The following is a 14,016-nucleotide window of genomic DNA, read 5'->3' on the forward strand; positions in this document are numbered from 1 at the left end:
TATTCTGAGGCAGTAGGGCAGGATTTGCTGATCTAGGTCTTGCCATGAGCTAATAAGACAGAAATGAATGCACATCCAGCATCTGTCACAAAAGACCTTTAATGGTCTCCTATTTATGGTTCTCTTGTTCATTTGTCCTGTTAGAGTTGAATAAACTGTAATAACTTATCTGACATAATAAGGAATGCCACAGTACAACAGATAAACCTGGCAGGTGGCCCAGGAAAGAGGGTGTCACAAAATAATCACTTAACAGAAGGGCTACAGACCTGGAGACCTGTCCCAGCCACCTGTCACTCCCTGCGTCCAGGATCCACAGTCACTGTGCCAGGCTGAATGCTGGCTCCCGTTGGGTAGGAAGAGGCAGGTCTCCCATAGCGTCTGTGGCTAGACCTTAACACTGAGCAGAGATGCCCCGGAAAGATGGCACATCCCATACTCATTCCCCCAAGTGCTCTGCTGATCTGCAGTGCAGGCCATGACCACACCCCAAGTTTGTGCGGCTCCCATCTCTCATAGGACACTACCTATCATACCCCGCTCCATGACCTCTCCTTGCAGTAAGCTGTGAGGTGGGCAGAGGCTGGCACAAGCCCCATCTTACACATGGGGAAACTGAGGTCAGTGGGGTTCCCAAAGGCATACTCGGACTGAACACAGAACACTCTCCCATGCCACCTGGTCTGCTGTGCCCTGAGCCTCACATTTTCACCTAGAATGCCCTCAGTGGGGGGCCCAGGCAGGATTCTGTGTCAAGGGCTGGTCCAGGTCTCACCAACGTGCCACCCCTCAGTTAGCCTGGTGGGGGACCCGGCCAGAGGGGCAGGCTGGCAGAGACTGTGGGAGACTGTGGGTGGAGGACCAGCATCTCTTCAGGGATCTTCCTGTTGTCCACACACTAGCTTGTCCACGGATGTGGGAGTGGAAGCCTATTAGAATTGCTCAAGGGAAACAGGCTGCTTTAAAGGTCTCTGGAGGGACCATGTCCTCACGGAGGGACTTCTATCGTAACATCCCCCCTCAACATTTTTGTAAGAACCTGGATGTCCATCCATCTGGCTGTATGTAAAGAGGAACCTAAGTCTAGTTCCTCCTTCTCCCATCACGTGTCCCATAGGCCTGAATCAGGGAAGTGGGGTGCAGACACAAGTCCTGGGGTGGGGGCTGGGCCTATTTCCTTGCTCCACCATCCCCCACCCTGCATGGGCTGATATCAAGGTAAGACCAATCCTCACTGAGCACCAGGCCCCTGCCCAAATCAAACCCAGGCCAGAGCTTCAGGGTGGGTGAGCTACAAAACCGTCAAATGTGTACGTGTGTGTGTGCATGTGTGTGTAAGCAAGGGCTTGGGCCTGGGTCTGCAGCCCAAGTTCCAATACAAAGCCACTTTGTACTGGAATGCTAAAGCCATTCCAACATGAAAAGCAAGAAGAGAACCTGTGCTTGCTGGTTGAAGATCAAACCTCAGAACGGTGGTTTGAAGAAGCTTTTCTTCAAAAGTTTGAAGGTGGAACCTCAAGAGGCAAGACAGATAAAAGCAGAGTTGTCCTGGTGGAAGTGGGGATGGGGGAGAGCTGGAGACCTAGCCTTTGCCTCCACCCCCATCGTCCCACCTTAGCAGCCCCTGGCGAAGCTCTGTGAAACCCAGGGGTTCCACAGCACCTGGTTTGAAAACCGCTGCTTCAGAGTGTCTGTGGGTCATGGGTCCTGGGGACCTGTGCTTTGATTTCCCTTTCAGAGTAAAGAGTTGGGAGAGAGTGCTAGGGGGGTGCTCCCCCTTCGATGGGCCTCTCATTGAAGCCACTGTGCAGGGACTCTGCAGGGGAGTGGACGAGGTGGGGACCCTGCCCCACAGGTAGGCCATTTCAGTCATGGAGGGAGGACAGAAGCGATGGACCTGCGTGGATGAGGATGGCAAAATGCCATCAGACTGCTCAACGCAGGCTTGTGCGTGAGGGTCAGGAGAGTCTGTTTTGGTCCTTGTTGACTTTAAAAAGAGAAAAACATCAGAACAGACATAGGCCTGTGCCTGTGAGACCAAGATTGGGGCCAATGCCTTCCTCGGGGATGGCTGAATGTCCAGTCCCCAGTCACTGGTAGGAGAGGCTGCCTTTGTGGGGCGCTGGAACCATGGGGAACGAACGGGTCAGCTCTCAGGAGAACGGGCCTGGGTTGCCCCTGGGTCCAAATCCCTTCCAAGTATCACCAAGGAGCATTGGCGGCTATGCTGATCCTGGAGGGGCCTTCTACTTCGAAGGGCAATTGCTAGTCTACCTCACCCGTGGGGTTCTTTGATGGAATAGTGCCCTCCCGGGGCCTGGAGGTGGGTGGCTCTCCGTAATCTGGGATCAGAGCCATGGGGGGATGGGGGCAGCTAGCAGCAGCCAAGGAGCCCTGAATGCAATGGCCCCCATTCTTTCCCCTTAGAACTTTCACCTGACCAGGAGCTTCTTGGCCTCTGTGGAATCTGAAAGATGGGAGATGGGGGTGGCACCAGGGCTGGGAGGGTCCAGGATGCCCCCCAGCCCAATCACTGGCAATATCCATGGTGTGTCTCTCTGTCATGATCTCTGGGACCACTCACTATCTGTGGGCAAGGCATTCCTAAGCAGTGTCCACATTTTCAAAGCCAAACGGACTGCATCTCCTCCTGGCTGACGTCTGCCTAAGTGAGAAGGGGGCAAGAGATGAAGACTGGCGGGAGGAGGACGCAGCCTGCAGTGATCTTCCTGTGTGACCCTGGGCTACTGCTTGAGCAGCCATCTGCAACTTACAGAGCTGACTTTCGTCTCATCTGGGCTTCAGATTCCTTGAGCCAGGTGGGGAAGAGATTACGGTCTCATTTTCTAGTTAGGGAAACTGAGCCCAAGAGGTTGAGTGACTTGCTCACTTCAACCAGCAAGCACAGGTTCTCTTCTTCAACTCAGCTGGTTGGTGACAACTGGGCTGGAGACACTGTGCTTCTAGCCCAGCATGCTTTCCATGGCACCATGTGGGGACCAGCTTGTCAGCAACAAGCCGAGCAGCTGAAGCAACACCCCGCAACCCAGTGTGCCCACCCTTGCCGTCTGTGCTTTGAGGCTGAGGCAGCCCATGGAGTCCGACCGAATAATTCAGCCCTTCTCTTCACGGGACTTCACCATTCTCATGGTTGGAAAGCTGAGGAAGCCCAGCTGGCCTCTGCCTGTAGGTTTTCACCCAGCGCCATGCTTCGCCCACCTGCCCAGACCGATCTCTCTAGGCCACCCACATGGGCCACTGGAAGGTACCAGTGCGGAGCTGTGGGGTCAGCCCAGAGCCAACACTGTGGACTGGTGCCTGGGGCCCGGTGGGGCTCCTTCACCCCCACTTTCACTCCAATTTCATTCCCCAATCTCACCCGGCTCCAGGCAGGCTGACTCCAGATGGAGAGGGGCCCTGCACAGGAGGACTGGGTCATGGTTGGGGGGCTGCCAGTGGAGTGGGGTCTGGAGCCAACTGGAAGCTTTGAAAGAAGATCTGGGTCTTTCTCTCAGGAAGAGGCCCAAGGAAACACTGGCCTGTGCTGCACTGACTGGGGCAAGTGGGGCTGAACTCCAGCCTGTGCGCCCTTCTCAAAGCTGTGCCTTCTAACATGGACTGAACCCACCTGGAAGGGGCACGGTTTCTTCTTCACATCAAGGCACTATATGGACTAGCAGGAGCCAAGGAGCCCTGAATGCAATGGTCCCCATTCCTTCCCCCTAGAACTTTCACCTGACCAGGAGCTTCCTGGGGACAGGGGCTGCCCTTCTGCAGCCCTGGGCCCAAAGAGCAAAAGTCTAGATGGGGCTATGATACTTCCCGCGGCTGGAGAAATTTCAGTCAAACACTGGGATAAACCCAAAAGGGTGAGTGTGGTGTTGAGGTGAAGAAGCCAGAAACGAGGCTGACAAATCTTTTGTGTGCACAGGTGAGGGATGGAGGAAGAAGCTGGTCTGTAGGGGAGTGATCCCCCAAATCCTAAAGGGTCTCATACCAGCCTTAAATGTTCCAGAGGAAGACACTGGAGGGCATATGCTTGGCATGTGTTCCAGCCCTTCATCAACTCTTCAGCTGTCCAATGAGGTGTGAACTGCCAGCAAGCTCTGGTAGGGGCCGGATGCCGGGGGCACCCACAGCTAGGACCCCAGAGCTGGCCAGGAAAGTATGGCTGCCACAAGCTGACTTGGGCCTGACATGGGGTAGTGCTCCCTAGAATTGCAGCTTCATGAGATTCAGAAGGGGAAGGGCTGGGGTGTAGTGCCAGGCTTGTGAACTAGGTACTCTCGCCATGGATAATGGTTACCCAGACTGAAAAGGGTGGAGTACCCATAATATTTTGTTGTCTCCTTTTTCAGGCAAGTATGAGACCGAGATAAAAGGGAGCAGGGATGGAGGAGAGATCCACTTGCCCTGCTAAGCAATATATTTGCTTGGGTATAAGGTGAATCTTAGGGGGTCTGCCTCCACAGGGAGCTGTGAGGTACCCAAAGCCCTGTCATAGCAAATCCGAACTTGGTCTTCTAGAATACTCGAGCCCTATGGTCAAGCAGCTCACGCTAGCTATGGCTGCAGCTTGACATCAGATGACCCTCCAGTGGCCCAAGAAGGTCCTGGGAAGGGGTGGGTTAGGAGCTCTCCATGGCCCTGCTACCTCTGGGGCTCGGTGAATCACCTCTGGAGGCAGACAGACCAGAGTCAATGGTCTGGATCTGGCTCCACCCGTCATACCAGAAGCTCTAAGGTTTACAAGTTCTTGGAGGCCAGAGCTGGGAGGTCCCTTTGTGATCATCTGGTCAAACCCTTCGGTCTTCTAGGTGAAGAACTGAGGCCCAGAGAAAGGAACTTGCCTAAGGTCATACAGTAAGTGGGCATCAAAGGCCAGACAAGAACGAATACCTTTTATCACTTTCTACCTCATCATCTGCCTGCCCCATTGCCTAAAAATGCCCCGGGTCCCAATCACACCAACACCAGCCAATGGGTACTGGGCATCCATGACACTGGGAGCTACTGGGGGGTCATTAACTCCCCAAGGAAATGAAGGGTTCCTTGCTACCCAGCAGCCCCCTTCCTTTTAGGGGAGGGCATCTTGATGGGCCATGCCACCTCCTGGGGCAGGAGGCCCTTTGACTGTGGGCATGGCGGCCTCGAGCATGCTCTCCCAGCCTGCAGGGCCAGCCCAGCTCAGCCCTGGAGAACTGTGAGGGGAGGTAGTAGGGTAGCGTTGTCCCCAGCCCCATCTGGACCTCCAGCCTGACTTCTCGGGGGACCACTGATTGCTGTTAAGTCTGCAGAGGAGGGAATAGAGCAGATGCTCATCTTCTTGCCCCCAAACCCCATCTCTCAGAGTCACCCTTCAGGAACCTCCCCCCCACCCCAGGAGCTTGGGCTCACTATACAGCAGGTTGGCGCTTTGTGAAGACCCTGCCCTTCTCTCTCGGTGCATGTGTATAGAGAGGACACACACATTAGATACAAGGTAGCTAGGACGTTACATCCTGATAGGACTGAATCAGACTTGGGCTTGTTCCCACAGCTTGCCTTAGACTGGGTAACTGCTGGTAAGAATGTCAGTCCAGTGGCTTTTCTCTACTCCTGGGGTCTGTGAACCTTCACCAATGTCACTGTCAGACACAGAGGGACACGGGATGGGGGCGGAGGGGTGGAAGGGGAGAGGTGTTTGGTGGGTCCGGACCGCAAAAACGTACTGAGAATCTATCCACAGGTGTGCCCCTCTTGGCCAGAAGAGGGTGGCCCTCAGTGCGGTGATCTTTTAGCTGCCAGAGCTATGCCAGCCCCCTGGGGCCGCGGGCACCCTCTCATGTGTCTTGAGCCCTCTGCCCCACCCTCCCCGTTCTGCTCCCCATCCCAAGTCAAATCCCAAGGCCAGAGCCCAGATGGCCTTTCTGGGCGTCAGCAGGAAAAGAGAAGGGGCTGGAGGGGTGACCCGTAAGAGGGGTAAGAGGGAGAAGGTGATCCCTGGGGCCCTGTTGGCATGGCGACGTGGGGCCAACCCTGAGGCCAGAGGTTCACCACCGTGACCTGGAAGACCACTGGGTGCCCCCTGGTAGGAACCAGAAGAACAAGGGGGAGGGGGAACGAGGGCAGGAAGAAGACAAATAAGCATCCTAGTGCATGAGCGCGGCCCTGGAGCTGCCCGGAGGGAGGGCTGGCCCCAGTCTATCTGTCGTTGAGCTGTGGCGAGCCAGTACCATCCTCCTCCTCCTCCTTGTCATCCTTCATGCCTTTCAGTCTCTGGCGGGCAAAGTCCTCAAACACGATGTCGTCATCGCTGGTGGGAAAGACAAGGAAAACGGGATGTGTTTGCCAGGCAGGGAGAGCAGGCTGATCCAGAGGGTCAGATGGGACTCAGAGGCCGGCCCCTGGGGTTGACCATGGGCAGAAAGGCCTGCCAGGCTGGCACATCTAGATGCCCTTCGGTGACAGTGGGACTGGTCACATCCGGACTCCAGCTAGTTGTGGAAATACCAGAGGGATGCACGAGTTTGACTCTAATGCCTAAGGGCTGGAGAGTGACCCGGTTCTTGAGGATTTGGGGGTGGGGGAGATATCAAATAGGGATGGAGGTGCAGTGTAGCTGGGCTGGGGCCAGAGGAGGAACTCAGTCCTACTATGGGAGGCCAGCCCACCAGTAGTTTCACAGCATATTCTGAATCCCCCAGAACCGGCCCAAGAAACCCTAAGCACCCACCCAAAGAACCACCCTCAGGAAGCATTCCTGTTTCTGCACAGGACGGTGTGGGCTTGGCTTAGCGGAAGAGAAAACCATGAATGCCCTTTCTCCAGGGAGCTGTCAGCTCACTCTACCCTGAGGGATCTTGGATAGGAGGGGGTCTGGGGGCAGCAAATCTGAATAGCGGGGCAGAGGAAGGGTAGGTGGGGAGAGGGGGTGCCTGAGTGGGGTTTCAGGACGAAGGACTTCTAAGAACAGTGATTTCTGTTCTATCATATAACATGTACACTTAGGCCCACCCAAGTCCCCCGCCCCACAGAATTCAGCCAGCCCCATGAGGTATCCTCATGGGATGACTTGTGACTCCACATCCCAAATATCTCCTGGGGGACAAGGAAAGGGTGGATTTGGAGCTGGAAAGAGAAAGCTGCTTGGCTCTGGAGGTGGTTCATGAAGTCAGCCTAGGTCCTCCCCCTCTGGCCACTGTCCGGTGAGGCGATGGCCTTTGACCGCAGGGAAATCTCCATCAGTCCTCAGGAGTCAGAAGCAACAAGATCCCCCCCAGAACCTTCCCCACCCCACAGCCTGATTCCACTGGCTGGGCGCGGGCAGGGCAAGAAAGCCCAGCCCAGGGCCCCGAACCAAACCAGCCCTGTGAGAGCCGAGCAGGCGCTGTGGATGGACGAACGGACTGACGGACGGACGTGCAAGGACGAGGGAGGAAGACAGACCCCACCAAGGCAGGAGGAAGAGGACCGGGCACGGAGGGTCCTTCAAGTCACATGCAGGCAAGCGGGTTGCTGAAGAGGCGAGCAGAGGCAGCTCTCAGCAACGGGTTAGACCAGCGGTTCCTCAGGAGTTAATAAGCATATATGCAAATGATCCCATCGCCCCGCCCTGCCCTGCCCCAGCCCCCCGCCCCCCAAACGTCTGCAGGCAGGGTTTGGCTTACTTTGTGTCAAGTTCTATGAGATTGGTATCTACTGGCGCCTCGTTCTCTGGAACTAAACACAGGGTGGGCGGACGCCCATGGGTTAGTGGGGAGTGGGCATGGGGGCAGGTAGGCACAGGTCCCTACGCTAGGGCAACCAAACTAAGATGGGGAGGGCTAAGGAAGAAGGGAAGTGGGGAAGAAGGGTTGGTCCCTGATCTTGAACACACCCCCAAATCATCCTAAAGGCAGGAAGGAGAGTCCAGGGAGGGTCCAAGGAGGCCCCAGAGGCCCGTCGCAGCTCCAGAAGAACAGAAAAAACTCTGGACCCTGCTCCTTTGGCATGTTTCCTGCATGACCTGGATTCTTTCCTTAAATACATGACTTTCATTTAGTGTTAAGACAACCATGGTTATTTTGTTTTCACTCTCACATCTCTGAACCTGGGTATGTTTCATAATCAATGGCATTTCATAGTTTAATTGCGGGAACATCTTTCTTTCTTTGTGGCACAGACTATTGTGTTGTCTCTTTCAACTCAAACAGTCTTAGATTTAAGGAAACATGACCAATCTGGTATCACTTGGAAAAATCATTAAGATGTGTCCAGGGGCCATCGTATCTGTGCAGCCCCTTCCCCCATGCCTGGACGCAAGACAAGAGCTCCAAGCATGGCCAGTGAGTTCCCTCCACTCCCAGCCTCCCTCCCCATGGAGAAAGGAGTCAGACCTCTCTGCCTCTTGGGGGAGTCAGATGCAAATAGAGGAGTGCGGGCCTCACAAAAGATCCTGGGGTGCTGAGAAAAAAGAGCGACCCTGGGCTGAAGGCTAACCCAGAGTGAGACGGGGTGATGGGGAGAGACAGCAGCTGGTGGAGAACGGGGTCAACAACCTGGAAACTCCCACTCCAGTGACCCGCAGATCCTGCTTACCTTCACGATGTGGGGGTTCCTCTTTGGGCTTGGGGTGCATTAGGGTGAAGGGCAGTTCCACGGCCACGTCACTGAAACAAGACCCAGACCCAGTGAGCCTCAAGCTCAGTCTCAGGCTAGAAGACTCAATGCCCTATCAGTTTGAGGACTGGGGAGGGTTTTATGGTCAGAGGAGGTAGCTCTCAGTTGAGGCAGGGAATCTGGACTCAGGCCCTAGTTCTGCCACTCCCTGAACCTTACTCCGTCTAGGAGTTGAATTAGAAGACTTTTCTGCTATCTCCCAAGAGAAATGGAAACCTCCCTTTTCCTGATAAGGATCCCTGGATTCTCATGAGCTGAGAGGCTTGGAGTGGGAAAAGAATTGCCCAGGGCAGTCTGCACATTGGTTCCTGCGTGGCTCCAGAGGTGCCCCGGGACCTCGCAGGCTTCAAACCACCACAGCCAGCCCAGCCTTCCCTAACACTGCCCTTCCAGGCTTCCTTCCTGCCCTTTCCCCCTCCCCCCTACTCAGTCCCACCTCCCAACATCCCCATGAGGCTCTTGTAAAAGTGCTCCAGGGGCCCTAGCCCCCTGCCATCTGGATGATGCACTGCCGAGGTCATTTTAATCAAATTCAAGTTGTATGGGGGCAGGCCCCAGGGCTATCAACATTGTGCTTAGAGCCTTCCTTGAAGCCCTGTAGGGATGGAGGGTCTGGGTGGTGGGGAAGAACAGGGGAGGTGCTGACACAGGCCAGTGCTTCTGACCAGGACTTCCCTCCCCTTGGCCCTGATGAGCAAAATAATAACAAGAGCAGACATGGTGCTGACTCCATGCTAAGGACTATTCTAGAGTAGCTTGTTTAATCTCCACAACAATCCCATTATTATACCATATGTACAGACTAGGAAACCGAGGCACAAGGAGGAAATATACATTACACAAGGCCACACAACTATTAATGGGATGTGAGAGACAGGATTCTTTTTTTTTTTTTTTGGAAGTGAGAGATAGGATTCTGACTCCATAATTCACATCCTCAACCACTGAGTGACAACAGCTCTGAACTGAAGAGGTGATTCCTACCCATCGTCTGCTCTCCACTCCTAGAGAAGCAGCCACGAAAGCTCCTCCTCTCAGCTTGGGGTGAAGCCCTGCCAACTGTGAGCACCTCATCTTACAGACTTGCAGCCCTGGGCCCAGGTGGCAGGGGGGAAGGGAGAGGAGAACAGAGCAGGCAGGGACAGAGGCTGTGCAACCAGAAAGGTCTGTTGCCAGGCCCAGCACTGTCTGGGGGGACACTTTTACATCCTCAGGTCTCACTGAGCTCATCTGGAAAATGGGGATAACAATACTTAACTTCTAGGAGATGATGTAGGTAAAAGGTTTGATTGAACTATGAAACTTGCACCTGCCAGAATCAATCTTTACTTCCCCTCAATGGGGGGACATGGGGAATTCATAGGTTATCGAAACAATTTGGCTTTTTTTTTTTTTTTTTTGCTTTTTGCTTGCAAAGGGGATTGCTTTTCCAGGTTCACTTGGAAGAGTAAGCTAACAGAAGGGAAGAATGAGTTTGCCAACCTTTGTGAAAGCCATACAGCATATGGATGGAAGAATCTGGACATTAACCTTCCAGCAGGCCATGAGTGATCAAGGGCAGGGGGTAGGTCTGATTCTTCCCTGGGACCTCAGCATTGCAGCACAAGGCTGGGCACAAATCTGGATTCCAGAAATCTTTACTGAATTATATTGAACTGAACTCAATTGAATTAATTTCACCTCTCCAAATAGCCTGATATCCCGGGATGAACACTACTGCCACCTTGTGACAGGAGGAGGCAAAACCACTGCCCGTGCCTGTTTTGGAAGGTGCATGGATCCAGCTGGCTACAGGGGACCTTGTGTACAAGAGCAGATCTCCGCAGGACCTCTCCCTAGCAACACATGGCCAGCAGTTAATTCTCATTACTGTACAAGTCTGGAAGCCATGAAGCCTGCATTTCTCCAAAACAGCAGACTTTGGGGTTGGGGGGCGCTATTCCCCCAGATCCAGGAAGCTGACTTTGTCTGCAAAGGTTCCTGTCACTTGGGTGGAACAGACAAACAGGGCAAGGTTTTTTAAAGGAGAAACTGCATCTCCCTAGTCCCTCTGGAGAGGATTCTAGTCCCAGCACATATATGCCTGAGCCTGGCCATCGAAAGTGACTGCTAAGACTTCCAACCCAGTGCCCTACAATTCTAGACGGTCAGCCCAGTGGTCTCTGGACCTTTTGGGAAGGTGGGTGGATCCGGTTGAAGGGAGGGGCTTTACCTGGATGCAAGGTCTCCCAACAGGCTGGGTGGGTCAGAGGAGACGGGAGAGATGGTCAGGAGAGAGTTCAGAGAGGAAGAAAACAGAAAGCATGTTCATTTACCACCTCGCTGCCTGCAGGGGTAGGACAGACCCTGAGACGAGCTCCCACCCACCTCTGTGAGGCTGTGACCTCTCATTCAGAGATACAGAAAAATGGCATTAGCCTTGCCTGGGGGACTGAAATCCAGGCCCAGTTCAGCCAAACCCCCTCGTGGAGACCTCGCTGAGCCCCCAGGATCCTCCTCTGCAAAGGAGACATGACAGCTGAGCCCTGTGTGGCCTGCACTGGGGAGGCCTCTCTGATGGCAAGAGAAATCAGTTTGGGATTCACCGAGGATTTCTCAAGGAAGAGCTCGAGGCAGACTGTGGGTCCTGCAGAGTCACAGGACACGGGATTTGGGATTTGCAAGTCTGAGATGTCCTATAATACGCGGTCAGTATTGGATACTACCACCTACGTAGGGCATTGTTCTAATGTCTAATGCTATTAGCTTGCAAATCTTTTCATAGAAATCTATGAGTCAGACAAAAAGCCCTGTGACAAATTAGAAATCCGAATTCTAGGTTTATGACAACATGCAGGCCCCATCTGTGGGGAAAAGCTGTTCTGAGCCCCCACCTTTGGAGGTGGGGCACAGACTATGCTCCGTGGAGGGAATATGTCTGGTCCACTGCAGTGACCCCAGCACCCAGCCGATGACCTGAGGTTAGGGGAGGAGATTTCAGGAAATGTTTGGAGAACGGTTTGGGCCTCTGCTTCCCCATCTGTAAAGTGGGAAAATTCAGAACACCCCTAATCCAGCTCTGCGATTCTGAGCCCCTTTTAGCCATTTCCTCAGCAGATCAGCATGGGCGTGATGAGGGGACAGAACCCTCTGGAGACCCCACAGCATAGATTCTGAGGAAGCTTCCCCCCCGCAACAACCCCATGTGCCCAGACAGGGATAGGGAAGACGAGAAGGGGTGGAAGGAGAGAGAGACATGGAAAGGGCAGGGGAGGGATCAAAAGCCTCTGAAGTGGGCAAGGGAAAGAGGGCAGAGGAGGAGGAAAAGGAACATGTAGGAGGAAGAGAAGGAATGGAAAGTCCTCAAGCTTGGTTTACCCTCTTGGTGGATGCAGCTAAAAAGGTCCAGCAAACAGGCAGAATGGGGCAGTGGGCTGCAGGTGGTCTGGGACACCCCCTTCTGCACTTTGGAGTCTTGGGCTGGGCTAGGACACTCACCCGCCCCGAGATACCACCAGCTTCACTTTCACTTTGTAGGAAACAATGATGCCCAGGATCTCCCGGTTGGCTCCTTCCCTCAACCTGCAAGGTGACATAGGGAAACAGGTTCACGGACGATCACTGGGTGGAAGAGACACGGCAGGGGTGGGGTGCAGCGGGGGCAGTGGCCATCCATCCCTCTCCTGGGCCACTCAGCCACCATGTACAAACGGAGCCCAGGATATGAGAATGGGAAGCTTTGCCCTGAGTGGGTGGGAACCTGGAGCCCTAGGTCCCCTATCTGGCCGTGAAATTCACTTGCCGGGCACACCTGACAAGCCCCTTTCTTCCCTGGGCCTGAGTCCCAGCAGCTTGGGGAGGGGTGCGCTCTTTCTGCCCTTGGATGGATGGATGCTACCTCTCCCACTACTCAGCAACCTGTGGGGCACAAAGGGCTGGACAGGGAGATCAGAGAGGGAGAGGACGGTTGGCAAGGCAGGGGAGGGGGTATTGGGGAAGACCCTGCAGGAGGCGGCCCCTCAACCAAGTCTTGAAGACAGGTAGGATTTGACCAGGGTGGAAGAAGAGGGCAAAGGCTCGGAGGCGAGCGGCTAGCGCGCCTGTGAACAACCGTGTGGCTGGAGCACAGGGCCCACGTTGGGAGTCAGGGGCAGGGATGCTGCAGAGGCAGGCCAAAGCCCCAGCGAAGGGCCAGACCTCAGCAGGTAGGGTGAGACCAGTTCCCCACACCCCAGGTCTCCATGAGGGCAGGGTAGCCTCTGAGTCAGTGATGACCACGAGGCAGGAGTGATCATATGGCCCAGGGATCCCTTTAAGGGGCACACCAACATCTGGTTTAGCCCAGCTCACTGTCCACATCTCCCCAGACTCCCCATCCACCTCCTGATTCATCCTTTCCCGCCGAAGCCCCTCCTTTCCTTCCAGCCTTGCTCTGCCTCAGGGACACACCCCATCTGACTCAAGACACTAGGTCAGGAGCTGCTGCCTCCTGCAGGAAGCCTCTCCGGGTTGCTCTCCCCTGGGCAAGCCAGCAGAGTCCAGCACTGACAGAGGGAGCTGGGTCTAGGTGCTGATCTGGCTCTCTGGGTCAGCCCTGGATAGTGGTAAGAGTAAGGGGACAGTTCCCCTACGGTTCAAGCTCCTGAGGACAGGCCAGGGACCATGCTTGCAGAGAGGGTGACCACCACATGGACTGGCACTGGTGGGAAAGGTGGGTGTGGACACCCCGGGGGGGCAAGGAGGAGGGCGGGTGGGTCCTCACAGGGTGCTGGAGGCCAGGTTCGTGTCTTCATGCTTGAGCTTCCCGTCCAGGGCAAGACCCCGCTTCTCTCGGTTGTTGGCCAGGAAGGGCGTGAGTGTGTAAACCTTGCAGAAGGTTGAACTGGGGGCCACGGTGTCACTGGGAAGAAGGGAGGCGGGTGTGGAAACATGCCCCAGAGGCAACCTCCCAGCCGTCACCCCCAGGCCAGCCAGAACAGTTCAGAGGCCACAGAGTAACACTGAAAACACGTTTGTAACTTTCCAAAATACTGAGTGCTATTAGATGTCCATAAACATGTATACATGAATAATTACACCAAATGCACTTGCCTCCCAAAAGGAGGCAGGGCCAGGAAACAACAACAACAACAACAGATGTGTCTTCTAACGGGAGCATCTACTTCCTTTATGTGAGAAAAGATGTTTCATTTGAGATCTCTTCTCTTGCCTTAGCTGCTAACAAACTCGAGACAAAAATTCCATGCTCAACCACAGTAGCTACCCTCAAACCTAGATTTATTAAATATAATTACTCTCTACCTTTGCACATACAACGCCTTTTACCCAATGAGCTGGATTATTCTTTTATCAGACAAGAAAAGCTATGTACCTGGTGCCTTTCCCTCTTTGCCTAGG

At 54.4% G+C, this 14,016-nt stretch overlaps 1 protein-coding gene across 5 annotated transcripts in view; it reads right to left on the minus strand.

Annotated features, from left to right (window-relative positions):
• Positions 1-83: 83 nt before the first annotated feature.
• ARRB1 (arrestin beta 1) overlaps positions 84-14,016 on the minus strand; it is a 74,760-nt gene continuing 60,827 nt past the window's right edge. For 4 of the 5 annotated variants that reach the window (XM_081798836.1, XM_081798835.1, XM_081798837.1 and 1 more), the window contains exons 11-16: positions 13,382-13,519; positions 12,118-12,201; positions 10,853-10,876; positions 8,560-8,630; positions 7,650-7,701; positions 84-6,295 (exon numbers count right to left, since the gene is read on the minus strand). In XM_081798836.1, coding sequence (XP_081654962.1) covers positions 6,184-6,295; positions 7,650-7,701; positions 8,560-8,630; positions 10,853-10,876; positions 12,118-12,201; positions 13,382-13,519 — 481 coding nt within the window. In that variant the 3' untranslated portion in view covers positions 84-6,183. The remainder of the gene's footprint in view (positions 6,296-7,649; positions 7,702-8,559; positions 8,631-10,852; positions 10,877-12,117; positions 12,202-13,381; positions 13,520-14,016) is intronic. The other variant, XM_081798834.1, reaches the window with a different exon arrangement.

The sequence above is a fragment of the Leptonychotes weddellii genome, chromosome 11, assembly GCF_054177405.1.
Source record: "Leptonychotes weddellii isolate Sample4059 chromosome 11, ASM5417740v2, whole genome shotgun sequence".
NCBI classification, from domain to species: Eukaryota; Metazoa; Chordata; class Mammalia; order Carnivora; family Phocidae; genus Leptonychotes; species Leptonychotes weddellii.